This window comes from Meriones unguiculatus, chromosome 5 (assembly GCF_030254825.1).
Source record: "Meriones unguiculatus strain TT.TT164.6M chromosome 5, Bangor_MerUng_6.1, whole genome shotgun sequence".
Classification (NCBI taxonomy): domain Eukaryota; kingdom Metazoa; phylum Chordata; class Mammalia; order Rodentia; family Muridae; genus Meriones; species Meriones unguiculatus.
In genome coordinates this window covers 132,920,252-132,941,324 of record NC_083353.1, presented here as the reverse complement: position 1 = coordinate 132,941,324, position 21,073 = coordinate 132,920,252, and the positions used below count along the sequence as shown (strand labels likewise).

General features: G+C 50.4%; 1 protein-coding gene across 5 annotated transcripts in view; it reads left to right on the top strand.

Moving 5' to 3' along the window:
* Window positions 1-20,810, top strand: part of Tmtc1 (transmembrane O-mannosyltransferase targeting cadherins 1) — a 173,161-nt gene extending 152,351 nt beyond the window's left edge. For 4 of the 5 annotated variants that reach the window (XM_060384532.1, XM_060384533.1, XM_060384530.1 and 1 more), the window contains 7 exons: window positions 6,557-6,659; window positions 9,091-9,226; window positions 9,682-9,826; window positions 10,490-10,627; window positions 11,793-11,915; window positions 12,860-12,937; window positions 15,745-20,810. In XM_060384532.1, the coding sequence (XP_060240515.1) occupies window positions 6,557-6,659; window positions 9,091-9,226; window positions 9,682-9,826; window positions 10,490-10,627; window positions 11,793-11,915; window positions 12,860-12,937; window positions 15,745-15,885 (864 nt within the window). In that variant the 3' untranslated portion in view covers window positions 15,886-20,810. The remainder of the gene's footprint in view (window positions 1-6,556; window positions 6,660-9,090; window positions 9,227-9,681; window positions 9,827-10,489; window positions 10,628-11,792; window positions 11,916-12,859; window positions 12,938-15,744) is intronic. The other variant, XM_060384531.1, reaches the window with a different exon arrangement.
* Window positions 20,811-21,073: the final 263 nt, after the last annotated feature.

The following is a 21,073-nucleotide window of genomic DNA, read 5'->3' as shown; positions in this document are numbered from 1 at the left end:
TTCCCCACTTTCTCCCCAAGCTTTTGTAGAGAGGGCATGGAAAACTGCGGTCATTAAACACATTACAACGAGCTCCATAACAACAGCAACCAAAACAAAGCCAGAAAAGATCCCAGCGCCTCTGCCACGGCGCTTTCCACTTTAGATAATTTTAGACCTACCTCTGTCTAAAAGGCTGCTGGCCTCCCAGTTTCTCTTGCCAACCAGACATGTCCACAGCCATTGCTGACCTTGTGCAAGCTCAGCCTACAGCAGGGCGCAGAGCTTGTGAAATGAAATGCATTTATCTTTGGTTCCCTGCTCGACTAAGAGACTGTCTTTTAAGATTCAAGCCTCAAATTGGGTGCTAATAGATTGTGGGAACTTTAAAGTGAGGCCTAATAAATGTGTTCTTTTTCATTATTAGGCTATAATTATTATGGCAGTACCATCTAACCTGCTATCAATCAAATAAAGACACAGACACCCATTCTATTTTATAAACTAGCCTTTACCTGGGGCATGGCAGATACTAACCCTCTAAACTAACTTTACCTCTCAGCCCCAGTCTCCAGCGACCTGCCATCCATGCTCTCAGAGTACATATGCACATTCTCTATCTCCATCCATGCTGATCCAGCCATGTGCTCCTTTCCCACACTGCGGTCCATTTCCTTTTCCTCTGATCCTAGCTCCTCCTCTCCTTGTGGTCCCTCCACCCCAAATTCCTTCTCCCTTTCTTCTGCCAAATCCCAAGATTCAACAATTTTATTAACCAGCTTTAAATTAGGTGGAGCAATGTTTACACAACAAAGACAGGTGTACATGAAAATTGCAGTAATTAGCATTAAGATACATAGCACTAGACCAACCCACAACCACACTTTTTAATTGGATTATTTGGTTCATTGTTTTATTTCTTCAGTTCTTTATGTATGCTGCATATTAACCCTCTGTCAGATATAGGGTTGGTGAAGACCTTCTCCCAGTCTGTTGGCTGTCATTTTGTTCTGATGACAGTGTCCTTTGCTTTACAGAGACTTTTCAGTTTCATGAGGTCCATTTCTTGATTGTTGATCTTAGAGTCTGAGTTGTTGGTGTTCTGTTCAGGAAGTTTTCACCTGTGCCAATGAGTTCAAGGCTGATCTCCATGTTTTCTTCTAATAGATTTAGTGTTTCTGGGCTTATGATGAGATCCACTTTGATCCAGTTGGACTTGAGTTTTGTGCAGGGTGATAGATACGGGTCTATTTGTATTTTTCTACATGTAGGCATCCAGTTAGACCAGAACTGTTTGTTGAAGATGCTTTCTCTTTTCCATTGTGTGGTTTTGGCAACTTTGTAAAAAATCAAATGTCTGTACGTGTGTGGGTTTATTTCGGGGTCTTTGATTCAATTCCATTAATCAACCTGTCTGTTTCTGTGCCAGTGCCATGCAGTTTTTATTACTATTGTTCTATAGTGCAGCTTAAAGTCAGGGATGGAGATACCTCCAGAAGATCTTTTACTGTAAAGGATTGTTTTAGCTATTCTGGGCTTTTTGTTTTTTCATATGAAGTTTAGAATTGTTCTTTTAAGGTCTGTAAAGAATTGTGTTGGTATTTTCATGGGAATTGTGTTGTATCTGTAGATTGCTTTGGGTAAGATGACCATTTTTACTATGTTAATCCTTCCGATCCATGAGCATGGAAGACCTTTCCATCTTCTGATACCTTCAATTTCTTTCTTCAGAGACCTTGACGTTCTTGTCATACAGGTCTTTCACTTGCTTGGTTAGAATCATACCAAGGTACTTTATGTCATTTGTGAAGGCTGTTGTTTCCTGGCTTTCTCAGCCTGTTTGTTGTTTGTATACAGGAGGGCTACTGATTTTTTTCAGTTAGTTTTGTATCCAACCACTTTACTGAAGGTGTTTATCAGCTGAAGGAGTTCTCTGGTTGAATTTTTGGGGTCACTCATGTATACTTCCATATGATCTGCAAATAGTGATACTTTGACTTCTTCCTTTCCTATATGTATCTTCTTGATCTCCTTTATTGTCTTATTGCTCTAGCTAGGACTTCGAGTACTGTGTTGAAGAGATACAGAGAGAGTGGGCAACCTTGCCTTATCCCTGATTTCAATGGGATTGATTTAAGTTTCTCTCCATTTAATGTTGGCTATTAGCTTGCTGTATATTGTCTTTACTATGTTTAGGTATGTGCCTTGTATCCCTGATCTTTCCAAGACTTTTAACATGAAAGGTTGTTGAATTTTGCAAAATGTTTTTTCAGCATCTGATAAAATAACCATGTCATTTTTTCTTTCAGTTTGTTTATATGGTGGGTTACACTGATGGATTTTCATATATTGAACCATCCCTGCATCCCTGGGATGAAGCCTACTTGATCATGTTGGATGATGTTTTTGATGTGTTCTTGAATTTGGTTAGTGAGTATTTTGTAGAGTCATTTTCTGAAATTCTTTCTTAGTTGGGCCTTTGTGTGGTATAGGTATTAGGGCAATTGTGGCCTTATAGAATGAGTTTGGCAATGTTCCTTCTGTTTCTATTTTGTGGAATAATTTGAAGAGTATTGGTGTTAGCTCTTCTTTGAAGGTCTGGTAGAACTCTGTACTGAAACCATCTGGCCCTGGGTTTTCTTTGGATGGGAGACTTTTAATGACTGCTTGTATTTCCTTAGGGGTTATAGGACAACTTACCTTGCTTACCTGACCTTGCTTTAACCTTGGCAAGGGGAATCTATCAAGAAAACTGTCCACTTCATTTAGATTTTCCAATTTTGTAGCATGCAGGCTTTGGAAATAAGACTGAATAATTGTTTGGATTTCTTCAGAGTCTGTTGTTATGTCCCCCTTTTCATTTCTGATTCTGTTGATTTGGATATTTTCTCCCTGACTTTTAGTTATTTTGGCTAAGTTTTGTCTCTCTTGTTGATTTTCGCAAAGAACCAAGCAGGTCTTGGTTTTGTTGATTTTTTTTTTAATGGTCTCTTTGTTTCTAATTTATTCATTTCTCCCTGATTTTGATTATTTCCTGCCATCTATTCCTCTTGGGTGTGTTTGCTTTTTTTTTTTTTTTCTAAAGCTTTCAGGTATACTATTAAGTTGCTTGTATGAGATGTCTCCAGTTTTTTTATAAAAGTGCTTAGTGCTATGAACTTTCCTCTTTGCACTGCTTTCATTGTGTCCCTTAAGTTTGGCTATGTTTGCCCTCATTTTCATTGAATTCTAGAAAGTCTTTAATTTCTTTATTTCCTCCCTGACCCAGTGGTCATTTGGTAGGGAGTTCTTCAGTTTCTGTGAATGTTAGGCTTTTTGTTATTTCTGTTGTTGTTGAAGTCCAGCTTTAATCCATGGTGATCAGATAAAACACAATGGGTTAATTCAGTTTTCTTGTCTCAGTTGAGGCTTGCTTTGTGACCAGCTATATGGTTGGTTTTGGAGAAGGTGCCATGCAGTGCTGAAAAGTACATTATTTTGTGTTTGGGTAAAAAGTTCTATAGACACCTGTTAGGTCCATTTGATTCATGACCTCTGTTACTTCAATATTTCTTTATTTAGCTTTTGTCTTTACAATCTGTCCATTGGTGAGAGTGGGGTATTGAAGTCTCCCACAATTAATGTGTGTGGATCGGTATATGATTTAAGCTTTAATAATGTTTCTTTTACAAATGTGGGTGCCCTTGTATTTGGGGCATAGATGTTCAGGGTTGAGATGTCATCTTGGTGGATTTTTCCTTTGATGAGAATGAAGTGTCCTTCCCCATCTCTTTTTATTAACTTTGGTTGAAAGTTTATTTTATTAGATATTAGGATAGCTACTCCAGCTTGCTTCTTGGGTCCCTTTGCTTGGAGAACCTTTTTCCAACCTTTTACTTTGAGGTAAAGTTTATCTTTGGTGCTGAGGTGTGTTTCTTGAATGCAGCAGAATGTTGGATCCTGTTTTACACATCCATCCTGTTAGACTGTGTCTTTTTATTGGAGAATTGAGCCCATTGATGTTGTGAGATATTAATGATCAATGATTGTTGGTTTCTTTTATTTTGATGTTGGTGGTGGTAGTGTGTTTGCGTGCTCATCTTCTTTTGGTTTTGCTGTAATGAAGTTATCTATATCCTATGTTTTCTTGGTTAGAGTTAACCTCCTTGGGTTGGAGATTTCCTTGTAGTTTCTTCCATAGAACTAGGTTTGTGCATAGATTTTTAAAACTTTGGTTCTGTTGTGGAATGTCTTGTTTTCTCCATCTACGGTGATTGAAAGTTTTTCTGGGTATAGCAGTCTGGGCTGACATCTGTGATCTCTAAGGCTCTGCGAGACTCAGGCCCTTCTGGCTTTTATAGTCTCTATTGAGAAGTTGGGTGTTATTCTAATAGGTCTTTATATGTTATTTGGCCTTTTTCCCTTGCAGCTTTTACTATTTTTTTCTTTGTTTGGTACAGTTAATGTTTTGATTATTATGTGGCAGGAGGAATTTCTTTTCTGGTCTAATGTATTTTGTGTTCTGAAATCTCTTGTATGTTAAAGGTATCTCTTTCTTTAGGTTGGGGAAAGTTTCCTCCATTTTGTTGAAAATATTTTCTGGTCCTTGGAGCTGGGAATCTTCTATTCCTGTTATTCTTAGGTTTTGTCTTTTCATCATGTCCTTGATCTCTTGGATGTTTTGTGTCAAGAAATATTTTGATTTAATATTTTCTTTGACAGATGTATCGATTTCTTCAGTTGTATTCTGTTGGTGATGCTCACCTCTGTAGTTCCTGCCCTCTTCCCTAAGTTTTCCATCTCCAGGATTTCCTCAGTTGGTAATTTCTTTATTGATTCTATTTCCATTTTCAGGTCTTGAATGGTTTTATTCATTTTTTTTCACCTGTTTGATTGTATGTTTCTATATTTCATTCAGTGATTTATTCATTTCCTCTTTAAAAGTCCCTTTGTTTGATTGTATTTTCCTGTATTTTTGAGGGATTTATTCATTTCCTTTTTGAAGGCCCCTATGATCTTCGTAAGCCTAGATTTACGGTCATTTCTCTGCTTTTCGGCTGTTTTGTCCAGAGCTTGCTGTATGGGGCTGGTTGGGCTCCGATGCTGCCACACTGCCCTGGGTTTTGTTGATGGTGTTCTTATGCTGGCCCTTAACCATCTGGTTGTTTCTGGAGCCCCCTGGGCACAGGGGCGAGGGGTCCTAGGTCATGGGCTAGATCTCCGTGAGTAGCCAGCGGCTCTTCTCTGCTGTTTGAGTCTCAGATGGACCTATAGGTAGGGGATCAGGGTGCGGGTGTCTAGCCCTGTGGTCCTGAGGTCGGGCAGGTCCCTCTAGAGAGTGTGAGCCGAATGCTGGACCTGCGCCTGTCTGGAATTCTGAATTGTCCTCGGATGGTGGGAACACGGGTGGGGGGGGGACACCAGGCAGGTCTGGCAGCAGGATCCCTTCCTCTCTCTAGGTGTGTCACAGTCAGCACGGCAGTCACTGAGCTCCTGTGTGCGTGTGGGTAACCATCTTGAAATGAGACTTTTCTTGTTTTGTTTTGTTTTTTTTTTCTGGTCCAGCTCTCTTCTCCTGATGCTCCCTGGACCTCTCTTCATGGCTCAATCCAAGACCCAATTCTTTATCTTAAGAAGTGTGTGTGTGTTATATGTGTATGTGCATGTATATGAGTATATGAATGTGTGTGTGGTACATGTGTGTACATAGTTAAGCATGTGCATGTGAATTTGCCTATGTATGTTATGTGGGGGTGCAAATGTGTGATGTATGTATGTGAATGTGTGCACATAGTTGTGTAGATGTATGTGCATGTGTGTGAGTGTATTGCAGGTCTGTATGTGTGTATGTGTACATAGGCATGTGTGTGTGTCACAGTGTAGGTGTGGAGACTGGAGAACAACTTGAGGGAGTCAGTTTTCTCCTGCTACATAAGTTCAGGGAACTGAACTCAGGTCGCCATGAGTCCTGCACACGTTCCAGGACAGTCCTGGTGGGTGCGCCCTGGTGGGTGCGCCCTGCTGGGTGCCCCCTGGTGGGTGCGCTCAGATGCTCTAGATGAGTAAATGAATGCATGCCCTCTGACACTTCTAAATCTTGATTGGCCTCTGATACAATGAACCATCTCCCTGTCCTCTAATGCTCGAGCGCCCGTGCACACACACGCGTGCACACGCATGCACGCACTGCTGGAAAGCTCCCCTAGCAGACCGTAGATGGAGGTGAGAGGAGAGTGTGCTGTCACACGCACTGTGAACCTCTGCCCCAGCCCAGCCTCCGCGCCAGCGCTGCCAGTCAGCGTCTCCACCAGTCGGCAAGGGGAAGGACGGTCCAAGACCTTTTGCAGCATGCTTTCAGATGCTGCGTCTTCGTGTCTGCGTGTTTGCACAGGGGAGCTGAGCGCACCTGAGCTTGTGCCCAGTTAGCACTAACTTTGGTTCAGGCAGAGCTCGAGTTGTTGTTATTATTGTTGTTGTTGTTATTATTTTTAGTGCCTGGTATATACACAGGCTCCATGAGCATCTTCTCTCTCCCCTGCTCACTCCCAGTCTTCAGCGCATTGTTAGTTGTGTAAACCGTGTCTTCCTTCTTCTAAAGGGCAGATTTAAGGAGGCAGAGGACGTCTACCAGGCTGGGATCAGGTACTGCCCGGACAGCTCAGACCTGCACAACAACTATGCCGTGTTTTTGGTCGACGCTGGTGAGTGAGGCGCCCTCCGACTGCTGAGTGTGCCCCTCCCTGCCACACACAGTGGCTGTCTGCGAGGTGGCTTACTCCTCAGGCCACCCTGCACTGAGGCTGTCATTTTCCTAAGTCTCCGAGCTCAAAACCTGGTGTTTAGGAAACCCCCGAGCAGGTTGCAGCTTGGCCCTGAGCCGGGGTGTCCTGGCTTTCCCATCAGCACTCCGCAGGGCTGCACACCCACAGGGCTGAGCACCCACAATGCACACCCACAAGGCTGAGCACCCACAGTGCACACCCACACACCCACATGGCTGTACACCCACAGGGCTGCACACCCACAATGCATACCCACAAGGCTGAGCACACACAGTGCACACCCACAAGGCTGAGCACCCACAGGGCCGCACACCCACAATGCATACCCACAAGGCTGAGCACCCACAGTGCACACCCACAAGGCTGAGCACCCACAGTGCACACCCACAAGGCTGAGCACCCACAGTGCACACCCACAGGGCTGCACACCCACAGTGCACACCCACAAGGCTGAGCACACACAGTGCACACCCACAGGGCTGCACACCCACAAGGCTGAGCACCCACAGGGCCGCACACCCACAATGCACACCCACAAGGCTGAGCACCCACAGGGCTGCACACCCACAGGGCTGCACACCCACAATGCACACCCACAAGGCTGAGCACCCACAGGGCTGCACACCCACAGGGCTGCACACCCACAATGCACACCCACAAGGCTGAGCACCCACAGGGCTGCACACCCACAGGGCTGCACACCCACAATGCACACCCACAAGGCTGAGCACCCACAGTGCACACCCACACACCCACATGGTTGCACGCCCACAGTGCACACGGGCTGTCCTCAGGGCAGAGCCGGTCTCTGTCCAGCTTCCAGCCGGCAGCGGCTGCTTCCCGTAGTGGAATTTCCCCTGATGCACACTCCAGAAGTGTGTTCTCACAGAGAGGTGGCCCCCTCTGACGTGGAACTGGGCACAGATTCTGTTTCCTTTGCGGTTGAGCAGAGCCCCACACGCTGTTGGTGTGTGATGGGTCCTCAAAGCGGTGTGATGTCTGACACTTTAGTCCAGAGGTGCCGCTGTCCTGTCGGCAGGGACCGTCGTCGCCCGCGGTGGATCCGGGTCTGGGTATTAGGTTTCCAGCACCAAGCTCGGGAAAGGATCCATTTCCAGGATGTGGCACTCTTCTGTTTAACAGAGTAGAAATCCTCTGAGGAAGCAGGCTCCCTTTCACGTGTGACATTGTTGTGTGGTGCCCCCTGCCGGGTCATTAGTCACATGACCAACACAATTAAAGCAGGAAGCACCTGCCCGACCAAGGCTGTCCCTGCTGTTCAGGGGAGCCCTGCCTGGCGCTGGCGGCTGTGGAGTGGTCCTGATGACCTCGCTGGTGGCTGTGGCGTGTCCCTGTGTTCAAGCAGGATGGCTGGGAGGTGTGACCTGGGGTCCAGGCTGCACACTCTGCTGCTCTGAAGTTTGGTCGCTTGGCTGGCTTCTAGGAAGCCTTCCTGGGGACCCTTCCTGACCAGGGAGACTGTAGTCTCACCCTGGCTTCTGTGTCGCTTGCTCGGTGATCAAGGCTGTTAGGTCTAGACTTTAGTGTCTGCATTTGTGAAGAGCTCACTTTGTTTTGGTGGTTTAAAAACTCCCTCTTGAATCCCAAGAGGCAACAAAATAGCATCCTAGACATCTGTGGAGGCCGCGTGAGCAGAGTCACACACGCTGGGGACAGATGGGCAGTGGCATGGCTGCTGTGTTTAGTCACAGTGTGCTGTTGAGGGTGACGAGCGGCCTCTCTGGGTAAGGATGCTTGCAGCCAAGCCCGATGGCCTGAGTTTGATTGCATCGCACTCTGATGTCCCTGTGCCCCAGGGAGGACACACGCACACTCATACACATTGTGTGTGTGTGTGCAAATAACACTGACTAAAGTATGGTTTACAGAAGGTGTCAGGAGAGCACTGTCACATGCTGTCTGAAGCAGCCTCCTCCCTGTCCCGTGACCTTAACACGTAGAATCTGCTGCAGCCGGCGTTCTCTGCTGTGGCCTGCTCTGCTCTGGGAAATGGGCAGCGACTGTGTCTTAGGGAAATGACCACACGCAGTGTGGGGTTGACGCCTGGCATCATAGCCCTCAGACTGAAGCTAGCCTGGTTACATGGTGGTTTCCAGGCCAGCCTGAGCTAATGGGTAAGACTCTGTCTCAGCAAACAACCAATCAGTGCTTCCTTGTTATTTCTTTCGTTGGCGGCCATGGTGGACGGTGAAGTGGGCCGAGGTCAGGCAAGCAGAAGAGGCCAGAGCTCAGGCCGGTCACGGACGGTGTGATGCTGCCTGTGAGGAAGAAGGGTAGCCATGCCCCTGGTCCCCAACAGGCTCCTTCTCTCGCCCCCCCCCCCCGGCAGGCTTCCCCGAGAAGGCCGTGGCTCACTACCAGCAGGCCATCCAGCTGAGCCCGCGCCATCACGTGGCCGTGGTGAACCTGGGCCGGCTCTACAGGTCCCTGGGGGAGAACAGCAAGGCGGAAGAGTGGTACAGACGGTACAGCCCCTCCCCCCTCCAGGGCTTCCCATGGGCGGGCACTCACTGGGCAGGTGGGCTTCCAGGACACAGACTCCCACTTCCGGAGCGGCAGGACAGCGAGCCACGCGCTCACAGCGACCAACCACGCACGCATGCACTGGGAAGGCCACAGTGCTCGTCGAAGTTGGGGGAGTTTTCTGCTTTAATTAGTTCGATTTCTGGAGCTGCCGTGACAGCTGACACTGCCACATCGGCTCTGGAAATGGACACGGCTGCTCTCTGTCAAGGCCTGAACCAGCCATTGCGCTGACACAGACTCCTGAGACTAGGAGTGGCCAGGAAAGGGGTCACTGGAGGTGTACATGAGGGACGCAGCGTGGCCCTGACTACACACAGCCCGAATCCCAGCCCGCGTCTGCGGCCATGTCCGGGTGGACCAGGAGCCCTGAGCCCCGTTTGCCTCTGTCCCGCAGCGCCCTGCAGGTGGCCCGCACGGCCGAGGTCCTGTCGCCCCTGGGCGCGCTCTATTACAACACCGGCCGGCACGAGGAGGCTCTGGACGTGTACCGGGAAGCCGTCGCCCTGCAGCCTGCCCAGCGGGAGCTCCGCCTGGCCCTGGTGAGGAGGGGAGAGGGTGCGAGGCTGCAGCAGAGCTGAGCACTCTAGAGCAGAGCTGGAGGAAGCTCGGCCCGGCTGGGGTGCTCACGAGAGCGCTGCCACACAGGCGCAGGCGCCCTTCCCAAGCGACTTCAGCGTTCCCAACAGGCAGCCAGGCAGCGCCGGGTACCTACGGGTCTTCCCTCGAGTGCACAGGCCCTGGTGTCTACCTCCTGGCGCCAGTCTAAACCAACCTGACCAAAATAGAGCCCTGTGGAGTCCTGGACCCAGACCCAGTAGTGCATGCTCACCACGCCCGTGTGTGTGTGTGTGTGTGTGTGTGTGTGTGTGTGTGCGCGCACAGGAGCGTGGGGCTGGTGGTGTTTGCCGTGCCTCCTGCTGGCGCGATGGCTTGCTGGAGAGGCCACCGCTTTATCTCTAACCTACCTCCTGCGTGGCTGCTCTAAGTAGGATGTTCTCTCACAGAGCTGCAGTGCTGTGACCACGCTCAGGGCAGGCAGCATCCGCAGCGTGTGAATGTCATGCTCTGAGACTTGTCACCTTCGTACATTTGCTGTGTCTGTCAGGCTGGCAGGGAACTACCCCTCACAAGGCTGGTGGCCCTTCTCAGCCTGCCCCCTCTGAGCGCCAGGCGCCTCCTAAGCGTGCCCTGTGGCTCTGCAGGCGCAGGTCCTAGCCGTGGTGGGCCAGACCGGCGAAGCCGAGCAGATAACCAGCCGCATCGTGTCCGAGGAGCCGGGATGCCTGGAATGCTACCGCCTGCTGTCGGCAATCCACAGCAGGCAGGAGCACCACGACAAGGTACTCTCCAAGTGTGTAGTCGCCCAGAACAGGCAGGACTGCCAGGACGAAGGGGAGGGCCCTCAGGGCCGTGGGGTACAAAATAGTGCAGATGAGCCTCTGTGTCCACAGGCCGGGAGTCCTGACAGCCTGGCCTGCACCCCGGCCCCTGGAGCTTTCCTCGCTCTCACCTGCCCACACATCTTAAACAGCACATCCGGGCTCCTCTGCAGACACTTTACCTCACAGTTACCGTTAGTTTCTCGCTGCCCAGCCCTGCATGCCCTCCAACTCCCCAAGTTCTAGTGTTCGCTTGCAGTCCTCACGTCAGCCCGGGCCGGCAGAACTGTCAGGCCCTGCATCTTCGTCTCCCTATTGAAAAGTCACACAGCCGTTAGATTCACGAACCTATTCGAGAGTATTTGTAAATGCCTGCATAGTGGGGTAGACACCGCAGGAAACTCCAGGCGCGAGGTGGGGTGGAGAAAGGGCAGCCCTGGTCCTAGGGAGCTTATTTAGGGAGGGAGACAGACTGGTCAAGAAGTCACAAAACAGAGGTGACTGGTGAGATCAGAAAGAGGGACAGCAAGCTCCTGAGAGTCGAGCACCTGGCTAGGTGGGGTCATGTTTCCACAGACGATGTGGGGGTCTGGAGAGGAAGAGGTCAGTAAGCCGAAGGGCCTCTGAGGAAACAGAAACAGGTGTGCCTAAGGCTCGACCGGTGGGAAGACAGGGACAGAGCACACAGTTCAGATGCAGGCCTGACTAGCCCCGTCCTGCCCACCCCACCTACGCACCTGGGGAAGGCCATGGTCCCGGAGCAAACTGTGGAGCCTCGGCAGAAGGGCACATGTTTGCTTCTAAGCAGTGCCTGTGTGAGAGCCGGGCCAGGCACCAGGCAGGAAGGTCCAGAAGGAAGGGTGACCAGGGTGAACCCCCTGCGATTGTGCAGCCTTCTCGGAAAGTGTAAAGATGTTTGCTCCTTGCTCATCCCTGAGTGGGGAAGCTGAGGTATAAGGAAATGAGTTTGTGCTAGTAATTGGCAATGAGAAGATGGGAGTGCAGAAAGTCCTGTGTGTGTCAGGTGTCACACTGGCTGACAGTTGTGAACTGAGGTGTTAGTGCCAGTCTTTAAGCCGGGCTCCTTCATCTGCTCCTCATGACTCCTTCCTTCCTGCTGCTGCAGGCACTGGAAGCCATTGACAAGGCTCTTCAGCTCAAGCCCAAGGACCCAAAGATCATATCTGAGCTTTTCTTCACGAAAGGAAACCAGCTAAGGGAGCAGAACCTTCTGGATAAAGCTTTCGAGGTAAACTAAGTAGGCTGTGGTCACAGTTACAGGTTTGAACGCCCACTGCACCAGATGAGGGCGTCTGGGCCTCCGCTGGCTCAGTAGCACTGCGTCAGGTATGGCCCGATGGCTCATGGGTAAAGGCACTTGTCTCCAAGCCCGACCCCGGGACCCACACGGTGGACGTTGGTGTCTGTCCACCATTTGCAGCGACATGCCTGTGCTTCATCTCCACAGCCAGTAACGGTCTAAAAACATGACCACGTCAGCACGGTGTGGTGCTGTACCTGGAGGCAGAGGACCACAGGTTCAAGGCCAGTGAGCTTTAGGACAACAAAGCTGTAGAGAGATTCTGTCTCAAAACAAACACGTTTAAACACTTCATCATTAAGGGGCCAGTCATTTGCCTCAGAGCAGCCAAAATTCTAGAAGTGTGCTGCCACAGTTCAGCTCTGAGGAGCTGCAGAAAGGCAGCGGAAGGACAGGTGTCGGGTCCCATACAGTGGCATAAATGACATGAGCACACTGCTTTGGGGGCTTAGCGGTAAGTTGGGGCTGCGGGACGATGGGCCACGGTTAAGCGCTCCGGAGAGCACATCAGGTTCTGGGATTCGTCTTTATCCCTTTTGTGAGTGCTGGGGGTCAAGCCCAGGGCCTCACAGCGGCTGAGCCTGTGCTCCGTACTGAACCACATCCCTGGCTTCTGCACTCCAGTGCTCAGTTGTAGTGGGAAGGCCGCACGCACAGCTTTTCTGCAGAACAGAGAGAGAAGCCATTCAGAAACCCTGGGTCTCCACAGCAGGCTGCAGGTGCTGTCACAGAGGCCCCGTGGTCCCCCCCCCAGGCTCCCTTGCCGTCAACCCTGAAAGAGCAGACTAGATGTGCCACAGGGAGTGATGTCATCTCTCAGGCCTGCCTGTGGGCAGGGGGTGCCTAACGTGATGCTCTCCTTCTCTGCTCAGAGCTACGAGGCGGCTGTGGCCCTGGACCCGGAGCAGGCGCAGGCGTGGATGAACATGGGAGGCATTAGACACATCCAGGTAGGCTGCATCACTGGGTGCCACCTGCCTGCTGCGGGGCTGGGTGCTGCCTGCCTGCTGCATCTCTGGGTGCTGCCTGCCTGCTGCGGGGCTCTGCTCACGGTCTCCTCAAAACCACTGACCACTTCAAGCCGAGGCGCCGCGGGGGATCCAGGCGCCTGAGCAGTGCTGTGGGATGATGGTTAACGGCGCTCACTGTGAGGCAGGTGGACCTCCTTCAGGGGCGAAGTCCTCTTTAGGAGTTGTTCTGAAAGCCATGTACAGCTGCCTCAGGCGGGATATACTGAAATTAAAGTTCAGTTGTCGATGTAAAGAATTAGAAAGGATATACCCAAGAACGTTCAGAAAAAGAAAACAGGGTAATTACCAGGTAAATTCATAGAGCTCTGGAGACTGGAGAACTATCTTCTGAGTGACTGTTCTCAAATGTAGTTGACGGTCATTTAAAAATCACTGTTGGTCATGCAGACGTCACGGAGTCGCCTGAGCAGTGGGAAGCTCCCACAGTCGTGGTTCACAATCCTGTGGGTTGATCTGAAGGATGTGGTCTGCTGTGAACGTGTGTGTTCGCCATGTTGGTTGGTTGGTTGTGTCATTCTGACACCACCTTAATAGTCCCGGGTTGTCACTGTGGGAGCACAGGAGCCATCCTGGCGGTCCTGTAAGGAGTGTTTGTCACGGGGCTGCTCATCCTGCCCCTGGCTGCTGCCCTGAGGCTGAGAGTGTGGGCCTCCAAGGGCTGGAGGTGAAGGTTGAAGTAAGGCTTGACAAGGAGGTGCTCGGATGAGAAGGCGGTGAGGGCTGCGCCCCCCCCCCCCGGGGAAGGAAGGGCATGTACGCTCAGTGTGCTTGTGACCTGAAGTATCTCACATGTGGACACCTTCGGCGTGGGGTGTGTAAGTGTGTCTGCAGGGAGGCCTCTCCATGGGGTCAGTGACGGAATCTCCCATCCATGGTACCCTGGTCACAAAGTAGCAGGCTTTGAACATTTTGCACTTTCTGGTTTAGGGGTGTGTACTCTCTAGCACACTGGGCTTTTCTGTGAAATGAGGTTGATGGGCTCTATCAGGACTCCGTAATCCATCACTCTTTCAACCTGGCTCCGTGATGACCACCATGCTGTGTAGGACAGCGCTGTGGAACTCTCTGTGTTCTGTCTTCACTGTCAGGGAGCAGCGCCTGGCCACAATGCCTGGCCACGGCAGCTGGGCACAGCAAATGCATCTGCTATCACTGAGAGATAAGTGTTAGTCCTAGTTAGATAAATTCAGTTCTAGCAATCACCTCACTCCAATTCCTACAGAACACCTAATTGGAGTCATTGACTCGAGGGATAGAATTAAAAACACATATACAGGGCTTACAATTTAGTCAAGAAAAGAGCCATCTGAAGGCAAACTAGATTTTGTGTAAAGGGCAGAGAAGCCCAGTGATCTGAGACAATTCCAAGGTCAAGGGTGAGGCCCAGATTCAGGGTAGCCTCCACGGACCTGAGGACCCACTCCCTGGAGTGTCTTGAGAGCTGTGGGCTACACAAGGTGAGGGTGTCCACGCGTACACTAGGGACTTGGAGGAGGGTGCTGGAGTTAGCAAACCAGTGGTGCCAGAGCTGGGCTCCTGGGCCTGGGCCAGTTTGGCTTCTTTCAGCACTGACTGTATACCTTCTATCCATCTGTCTATCATCTATCTGTCTATCATCTATTTATCCATCCATTCATTTATCTATCATGTATCTATAGATCTATCATCTATCTATATATCATCTATCATATATCCATCCATCTATCATCTATTATATATCATCTACTATCTATCTATCCATCCATCTATCTATCTATCTATAATATAAATAGACACAGCATATATCTGTATCTGTCTGCTACACGGGACGTAGCTGCCTTCTCAGTGTACAATTCCTTTTTTTCCCCTCGTCATTTCCACTTTCTTTTTCACCAGCTGCACACATAAGCACCATGAGAACCAGAGGTGAGTCACAGAGTCTGAACAGTGTACCCAGGGCTGGGGTCACCATGGCAACCCGTGGGGTCTCGCTGTGTTGTCAGGCAGCCCCTGAGCTCCACAGGCACATGTGGGAAGATGCATGTTGGTAGACAGCTGCTAGCGTGGAGAGGTGATGTTTTAAATTGTGACAGAGAGTTGAGACTCCTTGGCGTCTGCCCGCATGGCAGCTGCAGCCGAGGACGATGTCAAATTAGTTTGTAGTTTTACAGTGGGAAGAGATGGGCAGCTTCCTGAGGGAAAGTGTAGCCATCTCTGCCCCAGACTGAGCAGATCAAAGAAAGAGCCCATCTCAGTCCAGCGTGGTGAGCCAGGAGCTGTGCCGGGGGCTTACTTCCGGGCGTGTGGATGCCCAGCCCTAAACCCATCTTCTAATCAGGTCTTGGCATTGTGGAAAGCTTGCGTTAGGCGAGGCTGAAGATAGAACAAACTAAGACGCTAACAGTGGACGTCTGTTTAGTTGCTGCTCTTCCTCCCCACCTCTACCCCAAGCCTGTTGCTTACAAAGAAGAGCAGCTCAGTGCTGCCTTCCCGAGAAGGCTGTGGGGTGATGGCTGCTCTCCCTGCTGAGAAAGCTGGAATCTGTGTGCGCCCCTTAACTTAGCTGGAGCTATCAGCCTCCACATTCCCCAGCTGGCTCTTCCCTGCCCCAAAGCACCGAGAGATAAGGGTAAAATTACCCAGATACGGTTTCCTTGGGGGAGCCTGGGTACTGGCAGTCAGAGGAAGGGGAGGCCTGACCCCAATCTTCAGGGCTGTGCTGAGCAGTGTTCTCTTCTTCCCCGCAGGGGAGCTATGTGTCTGCAAGGGCCTACTATGAGAGGGCCCTGGGCCTGGTTCCAGACAGCCAGCTGCTGAAGGAGAACCTAGCCAAGCTGGATCGCCTGGAGAGAAGGTTGCAGGAAGTCCGGGAGCAGGACCACACGTAGTCAGGAAAGGCCGCAGGCTCGTGGGACTCCAGGCTGGAGGAGGACAGGTGGGGGCCTTGCTCACACACTGACTGCCAGCCAGGTGCTCCCCTCCTGCGGACACAGAGGGAGATGGTTGCTGGTGACTGATGAAGGGACACGCAGCAAAGGAGAGCCGACATCTGCCGGGAAGAGAAGGGGAAAGTGCCGCTCTACCGGCTCCGCTGCATGGCTCCCTCCAGAGGACGAGCAGCCTCGGCAGCACAGATAGTGAACCGTGTTCTTACTGTAGCAGAAACACAGAGGCATGGAGTCCTCGGAGCTGCTCCTCTGGGAGGCTGTCTCCTCTGGATGAGCCCTGGGGAAGAGTCAGCCCGAGCTCAGCTGGTCCCCAGGAGCCCAGGACTGTTGGGAGATCCCGTGGTGTGCACGGGAGCCGAGCACTGACGCCTGGGCTTGCCCTAATGTCTCCAAGAGCATCGCTAAGCAGAAGTTTGTTGAATCCCGCCCTGGTGTAAGTGTTTCCAGTGCCTAAAACACAAAGATGGGTCTCCTAGGGGTCTCTGTGGCTAACGTCTCTACAGGAAAGTCAAAGCTCGGCATCCTAAGTTCTTCATGGAAATGTTTTACATGCTTGTATCCCAAGCTTCACAAGAGCCGTGTCTCCACTCCAAAACCGTGTGTGTGTGAGCTTAGCCGGGCAGCTGGGACCCTGACGTGTGCTGCTGGCGTGGCGCAGCAGGGTACGGCTGCACACAAGTGTTAGAGTTCTTCTTTATTCTCCTAAGGTCAAGACTTGCGAGATTTATTATTTTTGAAAGGTAAACCTGAGCACTGAGGAATCTCCACTACTGTGACACAATTCCTCACAGACTGAGTCGAGGGAAGACAGCTCTGCTTACTGACTTTTGAGGGTCGGTGAGAATTCTGTATTTGAAACACAGTGGCTTTCTGCCTAGTAAATTTGGAGAGTGTGGAGAGTACTCTAAAACCTTACGGTAAAGTCTGAATTCATAATTTTTTAAAAATATGTTTATATTTAAAAATAAGGAAGGCAAGGTTGAAATCACAATTAGAATTATTTTAGTGTTATTTATTATATAACTTATAAAATATTTAATATATACATCCACATTTCTTGCCTTTTTTTCTCTGTACCTAGTCATTTTGATAGCATCTCTCAAAACCAAGCATATGAAAATTGCAAAATAGGAAAGCTTTAACACTCTCCCCAGGCCATACTGGTTATTTGCCACGAAGGCTGGTAGAACGAGGGGCCACAGCTCAGTCTTGGGGAGTGCAGGAGGTGGAAGGGCTCACCCCAGGGAACAGAACGCCGCAGCCACGAGGCCCTGACGCTGAGCCAGATGTCACTCAGACCGCTGGAAAGCCAAAGCCCCTCACCATGCAGCCAGCCCTTCGCTTCCTGCACCCAGCATCAGGAGGCAGTGCCTGTGTGTGCTATTTCTGTAGCAGGTAAGCTGAAATAAGCAGCCGAACACTCCTCTGAAAAGGCTTGCGAGGGAGTTTGGTCCAGCCACACCTCTTCTTTGGGGCAGCTCCTCACCTGCTGTGTGTATTTGTCTGTCAGCATTACGCGTCATAACTTGATCCAGAACCTTATTTTCAGCTAAGACATAAATCCAAAGGTCAAACAATGTGCTGTAATGTTTATTATAAAACAGTCCCTGGTCTCGACATTGGAAGTAGGGATCCTTGGTAAAAGTGACTTCTTAGCAGCGCTTGTTAGAACAGAGCTACCAGATGGTGCATTAGAAGCTGGTGGGGCAGCTTGAACTGCAGTGTTTGACATGACCTTGCCTTATTTAAAGTGCTACCAGAGTCTCAGTGTGAGCTTGTTGGGTAATTACAAGGCAATGACAGCGTGAGCACTTCTGAAGAGAAAAGGCCCCCTGGCGTCTGGGAGGCTGCTGCCTCTGGGCATCTCTTCTTCCTCATTCATCTGCCAAAACATTAAAAATAAGCACTACTCAAAAAGAAAGCAAAGTCAGCGTGCTTTGTTGGCTTGGATATTTGGGACCCTTCTTGAAATGAGCCAGTGAGCTAGGTTCCATGGCTGGAATGTTGCCTGTGAGAAAGTCGATGTTGAGTGCATCTTGTAACACGCTGTGTGGTCTTTGTAATGTGGAATAGCAAGTGGGAGTCTTTCTTACTCCCCAGAAGCGGAGAGCTTGGCTTGTCATGAGGCACTGTCCAGGGTGGCTGGACAGAGCTTCTGAAGCCTGAGCTGGCGGCCCTCCTCCTCCTCCTCCTTACTGCTCCCAGAGACTTACAGCAGGAAGCGCTCCCCCACTGAGCCCTAGCCACAGCTAAAACTTTCTTTTAACCCAGCCCGGTGGCTCAGAATTCTGAACACGCCCTGCCTGGGTAGGAAGAAGGAGGCAAAGAGCGAATCAGGATTTGTTTGCCTGGGCCGAGCCCCCAGCATGGCGTTCCTGAAATGTTTTCCTCTCACATGCATGTTGTGTCCCCCTCACCATCTCTGTCTCAGGCCTGCCCTCCATCTTACCTAAAGCCAGTCCCTGTCATGAAACCTTCCCACGGCAGTCCGGTCCTGTGCTTTGACATAGGTTACAGGAATGCTTTGGTGGCTTATTTTAAATGTGGGGATTATTTAGTCCGGACTTTTCAAAGTGATTCAAATGTTTCAGGTTCCTGATGCCATTTATAAAACCTGGTTTGCTGGTGGAACGCAGGTGAATGAACCAAAAGTCCAGAGACCATGGGAGTGGATGCTCTGTGGGGCCGGGGGCCTTTTTGTTTGTGTGGTTCTGGGTCAGAACCTCAGGCCCGCAGGCGAGCCCTCTGTCACTGGCTGCCGAAGTCATCTGAGCCCTGGGTTAGGTTCTTTTGAAAATCATAAAGACGCTCCTGGTCTGCATTAGGATTCGGGTTTTCTTCTGAAGTCTACAGTGGAATTGCACAGGCCTTTGCAGCTTTTAGCCAAGACTAAATAAAATTCCAAACCACACCGTAGAAGCCTGAGGTGGCTGAACTGAGGGAGGAGAGAAAGCAAACGTCACATTTCCTGTGACTGTTAGCAGACAGCAACGTGGCTGGTAGGAGGCCTCCCGGGCCTAGCTGCCCTGGGAGATCAGCCGGGCCCTTTCAGACTCCCTGAAACAGTGCTCCAGTGCCAGCAAAGTGTGCGGAGCTGACTACGTTTATCAAGGAGATGTGGGTAATACCACAAAATGCTTTTGCCTCGATACTGAACTAAAATGAGCCAAAGAATTGTAAAGATTGAGTTATTGCGCTGTGGGTTTGGTCAGGGCCGTTCTTTCTGGACTGGCCGGCAGGTGGCTGAGCGGGGTGGCTTTCTGCTTGTGCCACTGGACTATAACGTGTCCTTCTGTTTAGAAAATGCTTGGCTGTCAGATGGAGAGGCGCTGTCTCGCCATGTGCATGTGCCAGGCAGGGTGCCAAGGATAACAAAAAAACCAACAAAACCTGACTCCTTTGGACTCACAGAAGGTGTCCATGACAGGCACGGGTTTGCTCTGCCTGGTATGCAGACAATGGGCTTTGTTATTTTGTTCTTGATTGCACTTATTAAAACCTGTTTTTTATGAGCTAGGCACAGTGGTGCATGCCTTTGATCCCGGTACTTGGGAGGCAGGGGCAGGTGGATCTCTGAGTTCAAGGCCAGACTGGTCTGCAGAGTGAGTTCTAAGATAGCCAGGGCTACACAGAGCTGTCTCAGAAAAAAAAACAACCAACCAACCAACCAAAACTTGTCTTTAAAACAATCACAGGCAAATGCCTTTCTGTGGTGCGTCTGCCCAGGAGAATAGGAAGATGAGTTATGACCGAAGGCGCATAGCCTTGGGGGGCATTTTTGTTTTCTCGTTGTCAGGCCACACTTTTGACTGTAGATTGGTATTGCCCAATACCACAGAACCTGAGTCCACGCTGCAGCTGTGTAAGCTAAGAATTCAGAACCAAACAGCACTGTCGGAAACAGTGATTCCTGTCTGAGTTTTCAACACAAGGCATGTTGTGTAGTTCTGCAAACACTTCTGGCATACGTGTTTTTGTGAGCTCTGTTCTGAGAGAGCAGGTAAAGAAATCATAGTACAAACCGAGGCTTCATACTGAAGCAGGACCATGTGGGGGAGGGGGTAAGACACCTGGAGCCACCGGAGGGTTTCTGCTGAAATATGCACATTTACTCACCCGGACTCCCCTGACTAAAGGCCTCAGGGCACGGAACTCTAAGAACAAGCAGCTAGCACCCAGGGCACCGCCCTGGGCTGACTGTGAGTGGAGTCAGCAGTCATTCCCACCAGGAAACGCGAGCAGAGGCCAGGGACACGGTGGATGGCCATCGTGAGCAGAGGCCAGGGACGCGGTGGATGGCCATCGTGAGCGCGTGTCGCTGATGTGCACTTTCTTTAGTTAGTTGTCGCTGCCATGGGGACGCACTAGCTCCAGGTCAGCGCTTCAGAGTTCTGGTCCTACTATCACTCTACGCAGTCACCCGCTGGGCATTGTGGAGATAGTAACAGTGACCCAGGCAGTCTTAGTGATGAGCACCCCAGCCACAGAGCACGTGACAGGCCACCCTGAAATGGTGGTTGCCCAGCCGTGTCCCAGGACGAAGCAGGTTACAGTCCGTGGGCTTAAAGTTCTCGTGGCGGCCCTGTCACCACCCGGGTGAAAGGAAGGAGCATTTTCCTCCTGGGGACTGAGGTGCCTGTTTCGGCCGTGTGGAAGCTGCTGTCTGCTGTCAGGGCGGAGTTCTTTGATCCTACTGCTCAACATTCCTGTTTTGGCTGATCATATATAAATGTACACCTGCATTATTTTTACTATGCTGCTTAAAACATTTCTCCGTTTAAGTCTGACTGTATACTTTGCCTGAGTCTTTCAAAAATAAAATTTATGTAAATGTCTATTTTATATAAAACATGGTAAAATAAGAATTCTGTCTGGCCTCAGTCTCTCAGGTTCTCTGATGAGAATCCACCAGTAGCCATTCTGCTGGTGAATGGGCTTCGGAAGTAAAGATGGCCTGTCCCAGGCTGTCAGGCGTCTGTCCATACTGTCTACTTACCCATACTAGATCCTTCCTTCTCCTCCCTTGGTAGATACTTCCAGGCCAGGCTCTGCTCTCCACTGGCAAGGTAGGTGTCTCCAGGGCTTGTTGGTCCAAATGGAAGTTAGACAGCAAGGCTTCCCTCGACAC